We start from the raw sequence: 13,824 nt of genomic DNA, 5'->3' as shown, positions 1-13,824 counted from the left end.
TATGGTGATGGGCCTGATGGTATATGTACCACCTTCCAATGCTTGTATCACTTGAACGCCGTAATTAATAACATATACAAGGTAATTGTGTTGGCATGCCAAGGCCAGACCAACAATAAATCGTCAGAATAGGGGGAGATCTGTACAACGCAAACAGACACTCACGTTCTACCCGTGTGCAAGCACATATATGAATGTCTACTATCCCTGCTCCTCATCCTCAAGCAATCTGTCGCTTTATGAGCACCTTCTCGCTCCCCCCTCGGTTTTCGGGCCCCCATATCATAAGGTTGCCAACAATGATGAGCGCAGAACCTTTGATCTGCATCGTGGAGTTGGTGCAGTACTGACAGGGCATTGGCAGTTTCAAGTTGCACAGCCAAATATAGCTTAGTTGAGAATACAGTGAAGATACAATGAAATCCCTAGATCCAAACAGTACTTGCTGAGAAAGGAGGTGGAGAAAGAAGACTCAGGTGCACTGCATGAAGCCTGACGCGGACGTGTTGTTCTTCAATGAAGTTAGCTTATTTCGTAAAAGTTGATCGGCAGCGCGGACTGTTATGTAAGTCGCAAGTCACTGGACGGACTCTATCATATATGTTCAGCTCGTACTACTACTACACATGAGTATTCAATGCCTTGATTCTGCGTTCCTTTCCATGGTGTGATTCATACTACTTGGTGCTAGCACCCATGATTTTGCTCTCTTTACTTCTTCCTGACCTCTACCGTTACTTATCAAATATATGTTGTTCAAACAAGGTATTATGGAAGGCTCGTAACGACGTACGAGGGGTATGACTCGCTTACCCTTCCTTGTGTACACAGATCGTAACGCTGTACGCATCAGCCAATGATTAAATCTTACAATCCCACCATATCACCCAATGACACTCACCAATTTATCATTCTGGTACACCGCTGGGCAGTGACGAGTCCATCCACCTATCCGTACGCAGTCTCTGCATTCTTAGACTCACTCGCCGTCTCATCCAAAGTCTTTCCACATACTCTCTATTCCCAGATCTTGATTGTTAGTTGGAGTCTTAATGACGTCCACTTTGTCTTATGTCAGATATCGACGGTGTTCACGAAAAGTGCGAAGCAACAGATAAAGAGCTCGGTTCCGATTGATATCAATTGCATGATGGAATCATTGTGGTACTTTTTGCATCAGTTTTCTGGATTACGCGTTAAAGGTGTGCAGGTGGTTGTATGACACAGGTGAGTTATTGAACAAACTTGTTAAAATATACTTTTCTGATGGCGTGTCAACAGAATGTTACCGCCTTTGGTGCCCGGCGACTTTGAGATTCCCTGGATGTAGACACTGGCGCTGAGGCTCATCGATAATCTCACCGTTAAGGTTTATTTTAATAAATCGGCTTGTACAGTTTGAAGAACGAGTTGGGTGTTGCATCTTCGTGGGATATTCATCACGGAATCTCGACTGGTGAGGTGGCGACAAACCAGGGATATTCTAATACCACAATGCGAATCAAAGATTCCACGCTCGCCATTTTGGGCACCTTTGAAACTATGATGGTCTGATAAAGAGAGAAAGAGGGTTTGCATGAAGCGACAGATGGCCCAAGGACGAGGAGCAAAGAAGTTGAATGCTGAGATATGTGCTCACACCCAGGTATGTCGCGAATTATTCTATCTGCTTTGTGTGGATCTTGCATATCTTTGACTGCCGACTTTCGTGGTCTGGTATTGACATGCCGACACAATGTGCCTATGTTGAGTGACCTTGGAGGAGCTGTTATACTCCCGGGCCTCTACCAGCGAGGCAGAGAGAGCGGAGACGATGGGCTTTTCGATGGCCACATTCGGTCTATAGTTTGTGGCTGGACATCGATTTGTGTTGTGCTGCTAGAGAGCGAGCAGGTGCACATCAGGCGACCGTTTCCTGGATGGGAGGTCAGAAGAAGGCAAAGCATTCAAGAGCGTATGTTGGCAGTTCAGACTCGGGAGAGGTTAGTTATACCATTCTGCTATTTCATTTATTTCCGTTCCTACCTACACGCATCTCTGCCCTACAAAAGCTAACATCAAAACATCGATACCGAACTGTAACTGTTCGTGGCATGACATGCGGTGGCAAGCACATCACAGGTTCCAGACGCCACCCATTCATATGTCGACTGCGTGATGCATTGATGCATGAAGTGTGGTGCGTTTGGTATCGGATTTTACCAGTCGCCCATGCCCCTGCTCTATCTTTGCATCCTTGCGACATTTCTATAGCTCTCTACCCCGATGTCCGAGGCAGAGAGCAAGGAGGTGCGCAATGCGCATGAGTCGGACAATATGCTGTTACATTCTCGGACTCGAGTCCCAAGTCTGAATGTTCATTTGGAAGAATGTTGAGCGTCAGAACAAAGAGTTGTGCTTCCTACGGTCCTAGCGTGGGCGTCCAGGTTTCTTTTCTTTTTATCTATGTAGAAATGGACCTCTCATATCAATCACGGATTAGGATGGACCCGACTGCGGAAATGGATCACGATGCAACTTACTGAGTGCATTGTACTTTCCATTACGCTTATATCTTCTTCGTGATCTAATGGTGTGATGCGGCCCATCAGCGGGTTGGATTGTGCTACAGAATGCCACAGAGCTCCCTGTAGTAAATTACGTTTCCTGAGACAAACACAGAGCGAGAAGGTGCGCACGAGGCGATAGATGTTTTGGACTTTGTATGTTCGTAGATAGCCAGTTTCGCAGTTGCCGCAGTTAATGCATAATTGGGTGAGCAAATTAGCATTTCCGAGTGAACCGTATACCTTCAAGGATATTGAGCTAGACTTAAGACTCTTCGACTAAAAGCATGTTACAATTTCCGCTGAGACTAAGGCTCCTCGACGACTATTCCAAATTCTATAGTAGTAGACCCCGAATCGATCGGTCGCGAGATGGTTTCATCATCTGCGAGCATGCGCAAGAAGAATGTAACGACCACACTTAAGTTCGCGACGATTAAAGATATAGATGCCTAACACGGGTGTCAATGAGCCTGCCTGAACATTGAGTGCTGATACTGTACCTCGAACATGGCAGACACTGCCTCCTTTAACTCTCCCACAGTAAAAACGAAATACGCGTGAGTGAGACTGACAACTGTGGTGATTGCTGATGTGGAGAAGAGGCAAATCACCCGGACTCTTTGCGCCGTCGTCAATGTGGCTCTGTAAATGATCAAAAATGGTGCCAAGATAAGGACAATGTCCCCTAAAACGTCGGCTGAAATAAGGTCAGAAAAACGATAGTTTGTATTAAATCATGTCAACGTACTGACGATCTGTGCTATCGCGACATCTCTGCCGAGGGGGCACTGCGGACGTGGTAGCTGTTTCCAACTGGGATTCGATTCGCAGGTCCACCACACTTGTGCAAAAAGTATACCCCATACGACGCCAAAAAGTATGGCGACGCAGATAAGTATCCTCCTCTGGGTCCCCCAGTATGCCAGACGCACAACTGTAAACAAAATGGATAACCGGGAACACCTATGCACGTATGTCAGCGGTGACCTTGACATGCTCACAACCACTGACCAAACAACTCCATAAAAGCATTGTGATAACCTTGATATGAGCAGTATTAGTGTCTCTTGAGCATGGCACGTCAGAAAACGCACGTGTAGTAGAGTGCCACCTTTGCCCATTGAGGGTGCAACACTGTACGTCTTTCAGGATGGTGTACCATCATCACACGCAACAGACGCACCATAGCCTCTCAGATACAAAGCACTGGAAACCATGAGGCCAATATTGAATAGCATGGCGCAGGCTGCCCATGCGTCATCGATCCACAGAAGACTTCGCCGTGCGCGACAGTACAAGCGGAAGGACGTGACGACAGACGCCACAATAGGCAGGACATAGTTTACGACTTCAAGAATGCGTCAACCGCAACGAAGTTATCGAAGTTGACGAGCTTCTCACCTTGCGTCTGAACAACAGTTGGACCTGACGACATCGAGTCTGAGGAAAATTTGCCTATCTCATCCTCTCTACTAGTATGCTGAAGTTACCCCCTGTCGATCACATATTGTCTGACACATGTAGATCACATGACTCTTTGTGAATGTTGAAAAAATTCTTGAGATAAAAAGTGCGAAGACGGAGTCATTAAATTTTTGGGAATGCCGTCGGTTTGGCTGCTTCGGAGTCGTTAAGAGTAATAGTGAGACATAGGGGACTCTGCAGGTGATCATGATATACATAAAAGAATTCAACGTCAGAACAAGTTGAACAACATGAAGATATAAATAATTAATCAATCGACCACGGCGGAGGTAACTCTTGTTTCTGTGTCGATCTGTTCTTGTTTTGACCCTTGGATGGTTGTTTTTGAGTGCAGCGTTCCGTTGCAAACCTTAAAGTTGACTGTAAAAATTATTATAAGCTCGAGTTGGTCCAAACTTCAAAGCTTCAGGCACCACAGCCTAGCACCAGGCTGCCCATATTACTTGGCAATGACATGACCGGAATGGTATCATTTTGAACTTGAACTTGATCTGGAAATACCATATGGAATCTGGATTGCTGAACGGCCGCCAACTGCAGTCTAGACTCTAGAGTTATACTGTTAGAGGAGTGTGAGGGAGCGATGAACTTGGGGTGGCGATTCCGTACCTGCTTGTAGTTTGGTGTTCTGTGGACGAGGCAGGGAAACGAAGGTAACATGCAAAACCATGATCACTGAACGTTGAATGATGGAACACTTATCTCTCAGAGCTCTATTTTGGCTTACACCTTGATGTGTATCAACCAAGGTATCTCATATCACTGCAACGCTTCCGATGCCTACGTGTGGAGCGTATGCGGACCATCGTGAAAAAAGACCGTGGAACATTGCCAGGTGCACTTGAACGGAGATCGCGGCTGATAATCAGTTCTGTAAGTTTTCACTGGGAATAGCAAGCGCACCATCATCTCTTATCGTGCATATTACACTGGACCTCGCGATAAAATCAAAATGAGATTCATGGGAAATCACTCCAGTCATAACATTAGGATGAATAGGATTTGAATTCTCGGTAATAGATCTAGAGCAGCATGTAGTACACATATATATGATTGTGGGTCTCCCCTTGAGCGACCGCAGACCTCTCCTGCTGTTCTTTGCCAATCATGAGCCTCAGCCGAGGCGATGCCTCCAGGACAAAATGACAACAGTCGAACAAGGCCACAGTTACAACAAAGGAAGACCAAGCACAGCGAGTGCTGTTCATTCGTCTAGAGGACGGGAACGCGGACGAGAAGGCGGAAGAGCTGATATCAGGCCCGAACTTTTGAGTCCTCAAAAATTGTTCATACGAATCAACCAAGCGAAGAGAACAATTTTATATACGAAAACAGATTATATAATCTTTTGCCACGGGGTCATGCTCACGTGCAGGTACGGACCGCCGAGACCCAGCTGAAGTCTATCATATGAGATAGACGATCCCATCGACTAGTCGACCAGACAGGATGTCGCGAACTTCAAAACTGCATACCCTTGCCAGACTCAACGATACTACACTCGGTTCTTTCTCCAATGTTCCATCGTCTGAGACATTAAATCATCTCGTGCGGTACCTCAGCACCTGGAGCGGTAGCGAGTAGGTTTTAACACTTCTTTGAGTTCAGCCATCTAATAGCCACTTCTTCCTTACTTCTCATCGCGTTCTAGCAAGTTCTTTACGGTGCATACTTAACCTTGATACGAACGGAATATCGACTGACCACGTATTCAACAGCTCATACAATATACACTTAAACTGATAGTGCCATTCCTGCACTGGCGCGCGCGGCTTCAGCACCGTGCCGGTATCAAGAAAGATGCGACGAGCAACGCTGCCCCTTCTCTGGCAAGTTTCACCAGTATCATTGGCGATGCTAGAATGCTGGGTAGATTTTGGGGTGAGTATCATAAATACCTTCTGCTTAATGTGGTGTCTTAACGCGATTCCAGGTCTTCTACCAATCTTTCAGTGGATGATTTCCATGGAGCGCAACCCCCCGCCAACTCGTACATTGCACACTATCGAGCGGCTTCAGGGATGGTCCATGCTTGGGTATTACCCCCTTGAACATCTTTATTACCTGCGAGCCCATAATCTGATTCCCACCTCGATTCCCGCGCTTTCCGCTATACTCGGTCGCAGCTCAAAACGCATTTCATTGAATGAGAACAAGTTAATCCTCTGGTCTTCCCGATTCTGGCTACTCTACGTCGTGCTTCAATTCGCCCACCTAAGAGAGGACAGAAAACTTCTGTTGACGAGGCAGAGGAATTTAAGAAAGGGGAAAGGGTTATCTGTTGAGGATAAAGAGGACCTCCGAAAACGATGGGACTCTCTTGGGAATGAATTGGTGGCCAACGCTGCTAATTTACCCTTGGCCCTTCATTGGTTCGTTCTTGTTGTATGTATTATATGCATACTGATTGTTTGTCAGGTCTCTGGAGAGTGGTATCTTCGCAAATGACGTACGTTAATTTCAAGTGTGTACTTTGTGTTTCTGACATGTTTTGCAGATCTGGGTCACCATTTTCAGCCTCATCAATGGGATCGCTACATTCAGAGGCGGCTGGAAAGCAACGGCTCTTCCCTCTGTCAAAGCCGTTGCATCCCCCGATTCCTCGAACACTACTGATACGGTAGAGGAAATCAAGTATTAGTGACTGAGTCATCTTTAACAGATTGCTCACTCGCTGTGACCCTCGCCACAAAAGAGGCCTGATAGAATTATTGGTATCATATTGATCATTTTTAAGAGGTCTGTTCTGCAGTGTAGTGACATACCGCTATGAATAGACAGACTAGTAATGATGTGATTTATTATCAGCCAGTTTCAAACAGGATAAACAAATATTGTGGTAACCACTTGGCCACGACGAATTGATTTCCAACCAAACCATCTATGAGTGTCTCAAATAGGGACGGTAACTACAAGTATGGAACAACTATCTACTTTTCATCAAGGATTCCCGTGTCCGGGGCAGTGTTCTTCAAAACGCCAAGAATGCAACGTGTTTTCATTACACAGTGCAGACGACTTCGAGTGCTTCTGCATTGTATTCATTTTCCACGGAATTCAGGAAATCGACCATCTTCACAATCAATGAATGTGAGATTCAAAACGTGCCATGCGTTCATATCACCTACAAATTGGTGTCGCTTTGCGCCCATCTGTTTCCCTGGCTCTGTCTTTAGCCTTTCCTGGATGTGTAGGAGCTTGTCGTAGAAGTGCTGTACGGCAGTGTCAAGACGACCTGGAGGTGCATGCAGTGGACTGGATAAATCATTCTCATCAACGTCTGTTACCCGCGGCTTTAAGATACATACCGATTTACGGCAGCGCTGTATGCAGCACACCGCATGATTCCTGACGCAGACTTGAGAATAACACGTTTGGATCACTGTTCTGCTAACTTACCAAACGCTCCTATCGCATCAAGTCGGTCTGCGTCTTGTACACAATGGAGTTCAATACACGTGCGATGCCACTCCTCGATTTTTCCTGTTGACCTTAGTTTCTTCTCAGTCGTCCAAGAGACATTTTCTACGACCTTTACGATCTCACGCGCCCGGCCATCGCTAATCAGGTCCAGTCCGTGCTCTAAAGACAAAGTTTGGAAGAAAGGAAGAAAATATCCATATGGGTCCGCTGCTTCGGTTTCCGACACATATTTCTTGTCCAGAACGTCGTGAAGTAGAGCTGCTAATTCCACGACCAGTAAATCAGGTTTCTGGGCAGAAAGAGCGCGAGCAATTGAAAGGGCCGTTTTGCGCACGCGCTGTACTTTTTATATACGGTATGACGATGCATGATCTGGATCGTTGAACACGGGTTACATGCAAATATCGCGTGTAATCACTGACCATGAAAAGCGTCGTGAGATGGGTCATAACGCGCCATTATTTCATTCATGAGGTTTTCAGCAGCCTGTAGAGCACCCTGCTCTTGGGTGTTAGGGTGCATGGTGACTAAGAGGATCTGTCTTGAACTGTCGTGGTTGACGCTGAGAAGAACACGTCGCATCGGTCTTCGGATTTATCCGATGGGCCCTGAAAGCCAGTTGTCACTCAATCAACAATCATATTGTTACATCGTCTCTTATAACCATGGCCACTCGTTTTGCGTCTCGCGCGTTGGTGCTCGCTCTTTTGGTATGCAGTGTTGTTGTCGCTTTAGAGAGTGCACGGGATTCCCTAGTTGTTCGGGTGAGCATCTTGTGTGTAACTTCCCTACGCGAACAAACGTGTCTTGTGGTGTAACAACCGCCCAGGAATCAGAAATACATGAATGTCCTTCCGTTGAGAAGCTCAGTGCTCTCAAAATTGCTGTGGAGGATGAGGAATCTCCAATAATGAGACAAGTATTTGCGTGGTTGTTTCCATTTGGCCCAGGCTGGAATTCAGGCAAGGGGTTCTCACTATAGTGGAGTCTTCCCTTGATGCAACTTTTGTCTTACCAGTGCTTGGGACATTTTACATCAGCTCGTGCGTGTGTCTATTCGTTCCTTCATGCGTCCCGGTTCCAAAACCGCGACCTTCAAACAACGTTTTAGGGTGCCGAATTTTATTCTTGCATTTATTCCCGCGGAGATCCATCCAGACACACTCAATACGATGACTGCCTTTGCTGTTAGTATTCTTTATTGGCTAGACGCCCTGGGGTGAAAGGGCTAGGCTCTTACTCACCAGCTCCACAGACTGGAGGCCTTCTTTCTGACGTTTTTCTCCACCTCATCCCCCATGCGTTCATGGGAGAACATCAAGATCCGGGTGCTCACTTCGTAATGGTCGAAGAGAAGAGAAATATCCTTATTGGGTACGTTTGTATGCGAAACGTACCTGCATACGCTCATTATAAACACAAGGCTGGGTATTTTTGTTGGATTTGCTACCTTTTTCGTCATGGAGAAATCATTAAGAGTGCTTGGGGGCGAGGATGGACACAGCCATTCGCATGGCCATTCTCACACTCATTCCACAGATGCTGCCGTATCTGCAGATTCTGCGCAAGCATCTGGAGCATCAACCTCCTTGTCACCTGATGGCCTTCGGTCACGAGGATCGGGGAAACAAAATGAAGTAGATCGTCAAGAACCCGTTGAACAAGCCCATGCTGCAACGGCACCTTCGAAGCTCTCAGCCTATCTCAACCTATTTGGTGATTTTGTCCACAACATGTGAATTCCTTCTTGATTCTTGTGTGCCTTTTTCTGATGCATCGTTTTCATCTAGCACAGATGGATTAGCGTGAGTGGCGGAATGTGCACGCGCACGTTATGATTTGATAGTGGCTCACACCTGCTGGCACCAGCATGGCTGCATCGTTCTATTCTTCGCCCCTCATTGGAGCGACGACTACGCTTGCATGCTTCGCCCATGAAATTCCTCATGAAATTGCAGACTATTCTATTTTGGTGCGTAGTGGATTTACCAAAAAGCAAGCCATGCAGTCGCAGTTTTTGACTGCCATCGGTGCATTTGTGAGTACCTACCAGTTTTCCCCTCAAATCGAGGTCAGGTGCCATTCTGATGCTTCATAATAGGTTGGGTTCGTATTATTGTTAGATTCATAGTTTCATCGTCGATCGCTGACCAAGCGAATCAAGCACATTCATGGGAATTGCCATCCATAATTTATCGGCGTCCGGCACAATTACAGAGTCATTGGACCTGGCCGCAGGGGTGCGGCAAGATGCTTCCGGGATCTTGGGTACCACTGTTCAACCAGCGGATCTGGTGATTGCAATCAGTCTCTAATCAGTTTCTTTGTTCACGGGATGGTTGGTGGCACAGGTAATCCCCTTTGTGGCCGGTGGATTCATGTATATTGGTGCCGTCGCGGTCTTGCCTACGTGAGTGACATATTATGATGGTACTGCCTGAGATTTATCGCACCATTGTTAGTCTGTTAGCAGAGAGCAAAAGCGGTGCACAAGCCCTACGGGAGGTATGGTCCTTTTTCCGAATTTTTGGACAGCTTCTGACTATGCGGCAGTTCGGTGCGATGGCCTTTGGAGTGCTTTGCATGTTCTTCGTAGCGTAAGTCCGCTGATGGGATGGTGTGTGACTCTGAATGACTTGATTCTTAGATGGAACGAATGAATGTGCTCGCACGTTTATTACCTCTCAAAGCTTTGCTTCTCACTCGTACGTTAATGCCATCGCAGATGGAGATTCGGAGGCTGAATCCCGGCCACAGAACTCATCTGCACGTAAATATTAAATATCACGAAGGTACCGCGCACGGATTGTTCCAAGTTGTGACGATCAAGTGGAGATGTTACTACAGTGTAGACAGTTATGCCGTGAACAGTTTATATATACCATTCTTCTGATACACGATGGCGGAGTCAACAAGAATCTTGGAAGGTTCATTTTGCCTGAACGAAGGTGTGGAAACGACAAGTAAAGGGGATCCAGGGGTGTAAGCTACGGCAATAGCGCAGCATGCCGTGTGGATGCCGGCGAACGTGCGTGAATTGGTGGTACTTCCTCTTTGGTACATTTTTGGAAAGTCGAGCTTCGTAATTTCATTCAGTCTCGACCAATTCCACTCAAAAACTCGAACTCAGTCTCCTTTTTTTCTTTCCTTTAATCAGTACTACTAGACCACCTCTCATCCTTAGATTTTTCGACAACCATCTCGCCCGTTTAAACTTGCATCTGCTTTTCACGAGCTCTTAAGGTTTTAGGACCTCCTAGCACAATCCAGGTACAGTTGTGGGTGCTAATTCTTGACGCTCGCCATTGATAATAACTCTCATAGTTGACCGTCTCGTGACATCGCGTCGGAACGTTATTCCGGCCTGAACCTTCACGTTTATACGTGGACGTGGACTGGAACTGCATTGACAGTCAACATTCACACACCTCTTTGCTCCGCAACGTGATTTTCTGTTGAAAGCTGTTCGCCCGTGGAGCCAAACAAGCCAAACTTTTAGATATCACCACCTGGTGCTTTAAAGCAGACCGACAAAGTTACTTCTACTCTCCTCTCCTCTCCTCTCTTCTCCACCTGCATCATGGGCACCAAAGGCCGTGAAGTCCCTCGTGTTGTGTGCTGTGCCATTCCACTGGCCAGTACTTCCGGAAAGGTCCTCGTTATAACCAGTCGCAAACGACAAGATTTATGGGTTTGTAAGTCATCATTTTCATAGGTTTTTATTTCGTGCTCTACGTGGGTAACGTGTCTCGTGACGCATTGACGCGTCTTTAGCATTACGCCCTCTTCTTCTTATCGGTTAGAATGTTCTGCTCACACGCTGTGTTTCTACCCCGCTAGTGCCAAAAGGAGGTTGGGAGTCGTCGGATGTCACTTTAGAGAGGGCAGCCTCGCGGGAAGCCTTAGAAGAAGGTCTCAACCTTTGTCCCTCTTCCGTCTGTTCATCTCCTGATGATCATCCCATGCTATTTTTTTCCGAAATTTTTACCGCTTCAAAAATTCAGCGGGCGTTCGAGGCAACATAACTCGATTTGTGACAACCATCTACTCGCCCTCAACAACGTATCACTTCTACGAACTTGAAGTCACGACTCTCGACAAGGATTGGTTAGAAAGTCGGGAGCGGAAAAGAGAGTGGGTTGATTATGCCGAGGCGTTGAAACGGGTCGCATGGAAGACCGAACTTGCACAAGGACTTACGCTTTCTACGTTGGCGCCACGACGGTAGTCGAGGTTGTCCTGCTGTGCAAACCAGCGTCACTTTCAACAGGTAACTACCGCCAATGCGGTTCGTCAAGTTCAACCACAGCAACGGATCTGGCCGTCGTACAGACCGCTAATGGTTGCAAATTACCATGCTTAGAACGTCGCCGTCATCTATACGTTACTCATCCACTTTAAAGATACCACCTATCCCAACAGTGCTCTTGTTTTCACACTTTTCGCATCACACGCACTCCACTTCACTTCGTCATTCTACGTGCATATCTTGCTATCACATGTACCCCTTATCCAGCCTCGTTGGCAACGTCATCCTCGGCATGCGCATCATTCGTCGTGGTAGACTTCATGTTCGCGGACTTTCGCCTAGTATTTTATCCACGCTATAGATGTAGTTACATGGTTTAGCTTTCATCAAATATCGGCGTTCAATTGCGTATGTGCGTTTCGTCTTCGGTGCGAGCAAAATATTACTCGGGCGGTGCGTTGCCTTTTTGTTATGATGCGGGACGGATCTCCGTATAATTAAATTTCCACTTACATGCTTCCACTGGCAGGTGTCTTAGGGTGTCTTGGATACCATGCTTTCTCTTCTCTTGGCTGTGCCGATGGCTTCGTATCTTCATATGTTGTACTTCGCGGTGGGACTCTCAAGGCACATTGTGTAGGATGAGAAGACCTCCCTCAATATTCAACGCCGAGCCCTGGGACACATGGTTCACATCAAACAATGCACAAGCCATATGGCAATATAGCCTCAGGTGCACAGGGCATTATGATGGCATACATATGCCATCAACTTGGCTCGAATCACTCTTGTCAGCTCTATATCCATTCACATATTTCCTGGATGGGTTCGTCGAGATGATCGGAGGGATCACATTGTTGACAACTGCCGTGAGTGGTACCTCTCAAGAGTTCTAATGTTAATGCGAGTCTTCTTTTTCAAACAGGGATCCGACAGGATCCGTCTTTGCAGAGAGGAGCAAGGTCATGACCATGTTCTATTTCAAGGTTGCTAAGTCGAAACCTGACCAAACTTGCGTCAATCTCAGTGCTCAGCGATCGCGGAAGATGATGTGTTTTAGTAAGGTCCATCTACTTATGAGCTGCCACAAAGAGGTCATCGATCACACCCGCAACTGTGTCATATGTTGTCCACCCTTTGCCACTATATTATGGTCGCGTGGCAGCCTGTGGCAGCTGGCTACGGAAATATGGATTTATATTCACGTTAATGTAAACCCTCCTTTGTCAGTCTCCACAAACACTCACGCAACTGTCACAGCTATCTTGCAAATGGGGCAATGCTTCCGTCACAATCATCAAGCGCGCCTCTTGCCATGAGTTCCGCGGACAAGTCGTTGGCAGCCATCACGTCCTCGTACTTACGATGTTCATGGCACGTCGGTAGTGCGGATGTGTGGCCCAGGGTAGCCCAGGGTGCGTTCATGTCGGTCATTTCATTGCCATTTCGGTCCACCAATATGACCATCAATTTTTTTGATTAATTGATGGTTCATCATGAAATGGCCGTACAAGGTGGGGATCAAAATTCTCGAGCGCGACGCCCTCGTAGTTGGTCGGGTTCTATGGGCGGCCATCTTTCGTCAGTCATGAAACTCTATCAATACAGCTATTGTATGCGGGCCTGCGGCATGGTGGGAGTCGCTGACCTGGAAGCCTCATGTCAATAATGGGTGATTAGATTCTGGCTACTGACCGATTCCTCGCCTCGAGGTGTCACGGCAAATAATTTTTTTCCCTTTGCAAATGGTCCAGGATAATGGACGGCAAATGACGGAACGGTTCCATATACGTTCGTATCATGTGTACACGTTTCCTTCGCAGCCGCTGCATTTAGCTAGCTAAAACCAGGAGTATGAGATTTAGTAGCGTGTTTTAATCGTGAATTTTGAGATTCGTTTGCAAGGTACAATGAAGACTCGAAATTGGTGGACAAGAGCGCTCGCTAGAACGCCATGCTGCTGGGCAGTCTGCTGTAATTGCTTCAAGGAACTAGGAGCATCATGATGATCTTACTCTCGAACGCAGAAATCTCTTATAAAACGACACACTAGGTGTTTTCCGGTGCACTCGGATATATAGGAATATAGGAATGTTCGATATTTACGGTCTTTTGGGC

The 13,824-nt window shown here is 46.7% G+C and overlaps 5 protein-coding genes across 5 annotated transcripts; 3 read left to right on the top strand and 2 right to left on the bottom strand.

The window, feature by feature from the left end:
- Nucleotides 1-2,398: 2,398 nt before the first annotated feature.
- Nucleotides 2,399-4,211, bottom strand: HD556DRAFT_224763 (uncharacterized protein). The gene is made up of 9 exons (XM_041309946.1): nucleotides 3,951-4,211; nucleotides 3,733-3,897; nucleotides 3,644-3,683; nucleotides 3,561-3,590; nucleotides 3,298-3,512; nucleotides 3,050-3,246; nucleotides 2,679-2,998; nucleotides 2,523-2,627; nucleotides 2,399-2,461 (listed from the first exon to the last, which is right to left on the bottom strand). The coding sequence occupies exons 1-7, from the start codon at nucleotides 3,982-3,984 to the stop codon at nucleotides 2,855-2,857; spliced, it is 825 nt and encodes a 274-aa protein (XP_041162998.1). The 5' UTR covers nucleotides 3,985-4,211; the 3' UTR covers nucleotides 2,399-2,461; nucleotides 2,523-2,627; nucleotides 2,679-2,854.
- Nucleotides 4,212-5,441: 1,230 nt separating this feature from the next.
- On the top strand, nucleotides 5,442-6,861 carry HD556DRAFT_1353704 (uncharacterized protein). Its single transcript, XM_041302418.1, has 6 exons — nucleotides 5,442-5,614; nucleotides 5,686-5,698; nucleotides 5,753-5,915; nucleotides 5,968-6,406; nucleotides 6,453-6,483; nucleotides 6,532-6,861. The coding sequence occupies exons 1-6, from the start codon at nucleotides 5,484-5,486 to the stop codon at nucleotides 6,673-6,675; spliced, it is 921 nt and encodes a 306-aa protein (XP_041162997.1). The 5' UTR covers nucleotides 5,442-5,483; the 3' UTR covers nucleotides 6,676-6,861.
- HD556DRAFT_1353700 (uncharacterized protein) lies at nucleotides 6,862-8,037 on the bottom strand. The gene is made up of 5 exons (XM_041302417.1): nucleotides 7,880-8,037; nucleotides 7,434-7,799; nucleotides 7,343-7,382; nucleotides 7,163-7,289; nucleotides 6,862-7,107 (listed from the first exon to the last, which is right to left on the bottom strand). Exons 1-5 carry the CDS (start codon nucleotides 7,977-7,979, stop codon nucleotides 7,036-7,038), a joined length of 705 nt encoding a protein of 234 aa, XP_041162996.1. The 5' UTR covers nucleotides 7,980-8,037; the 3' UTR covers nucleotides 6,862-7,035.
- A 25-nt stretch (nucleotides 8,038-8,062) lies between these two features.
- Nucleotides 8,063-10,400, top strand: HD556DRAFT_1353678 (ZIP-like iron-zinc transporter). Its single transcript, XM_041302416.1, has 14 exons — nucleotides 8,063-8,221; nucleotides 8,287-8,419; nucleotides 8,476-8,500; nucleotides 8,569-8,644; nucleotides 8,713-8,831; nucleotides 8,881-9,192; nucleotides 9,248-9,262; nucleotides 9,327-9,497; nucleotides 9,535-9,536; nucleotides 9,621-9,751; nucleotides 9,809-9,867; nucleotides 9,920-9,962; nucleotides 10,011-10,054; nucleotides 10,105-10,400. Exons 1-14 carry the CDS (start codon nucleotides 8,123-8,125, stop codon nucleotides 10,115-10,117), a joined length of 1,242 nt encoding a protein of 413 aa, XP_041162995.1. The 5' UTR covers nucleotides 8,063-8,122; the 3' UTR covers nucleotides 10,118-10,400.
- A 457-nt stretch (nucleotides 10,401-10,857) lies between these two features.
- Nucleotides 10,858-11,855, top strand: HD556DRAFT_224450 (NUDIX hydrolase domain-like protein). Its single transcript, XM_041309945.1, has 3 exons — nucleotides 10,858-11,152; nucleotides 11,298-11,369; nucleotides 11,462-11,855. The coding sequence occupies exons 1-3, from the start codon at nucleotides 11,038-11,040 to the stop codon at nucleotides 11,683-11,685; spliced, it is 411 nt and encodes a 136-aa protein (XP_041162994.1). The 5' UTR covers nucleotides 10,858-11,037; the 3' UTR covers nucleotides 11,686-11,855.
- Nucleotides 11,856-13,824: the final 1,969 nt, after the last annotated feature.

Source organism: Suillus plorans (assembly GCF_016647745.1).
Source record: "Suillus plorans strain S12 chromosome Unknown HD556scaffold_14, whole genome shotgun sequence".
NCBI classification, from domain to species: domain Eukaryota; kingdom Fungi; phylum Basidiomycota; class Agaricomycetes; order Boletales; family Suillaceae; genus Suillus; species Suillus plorans.
The sequence above is the reverse complement of the archived record's forward strand: the minus strand, read 5'-3'. Positions and strand labels throughout refer to the sequence as shown.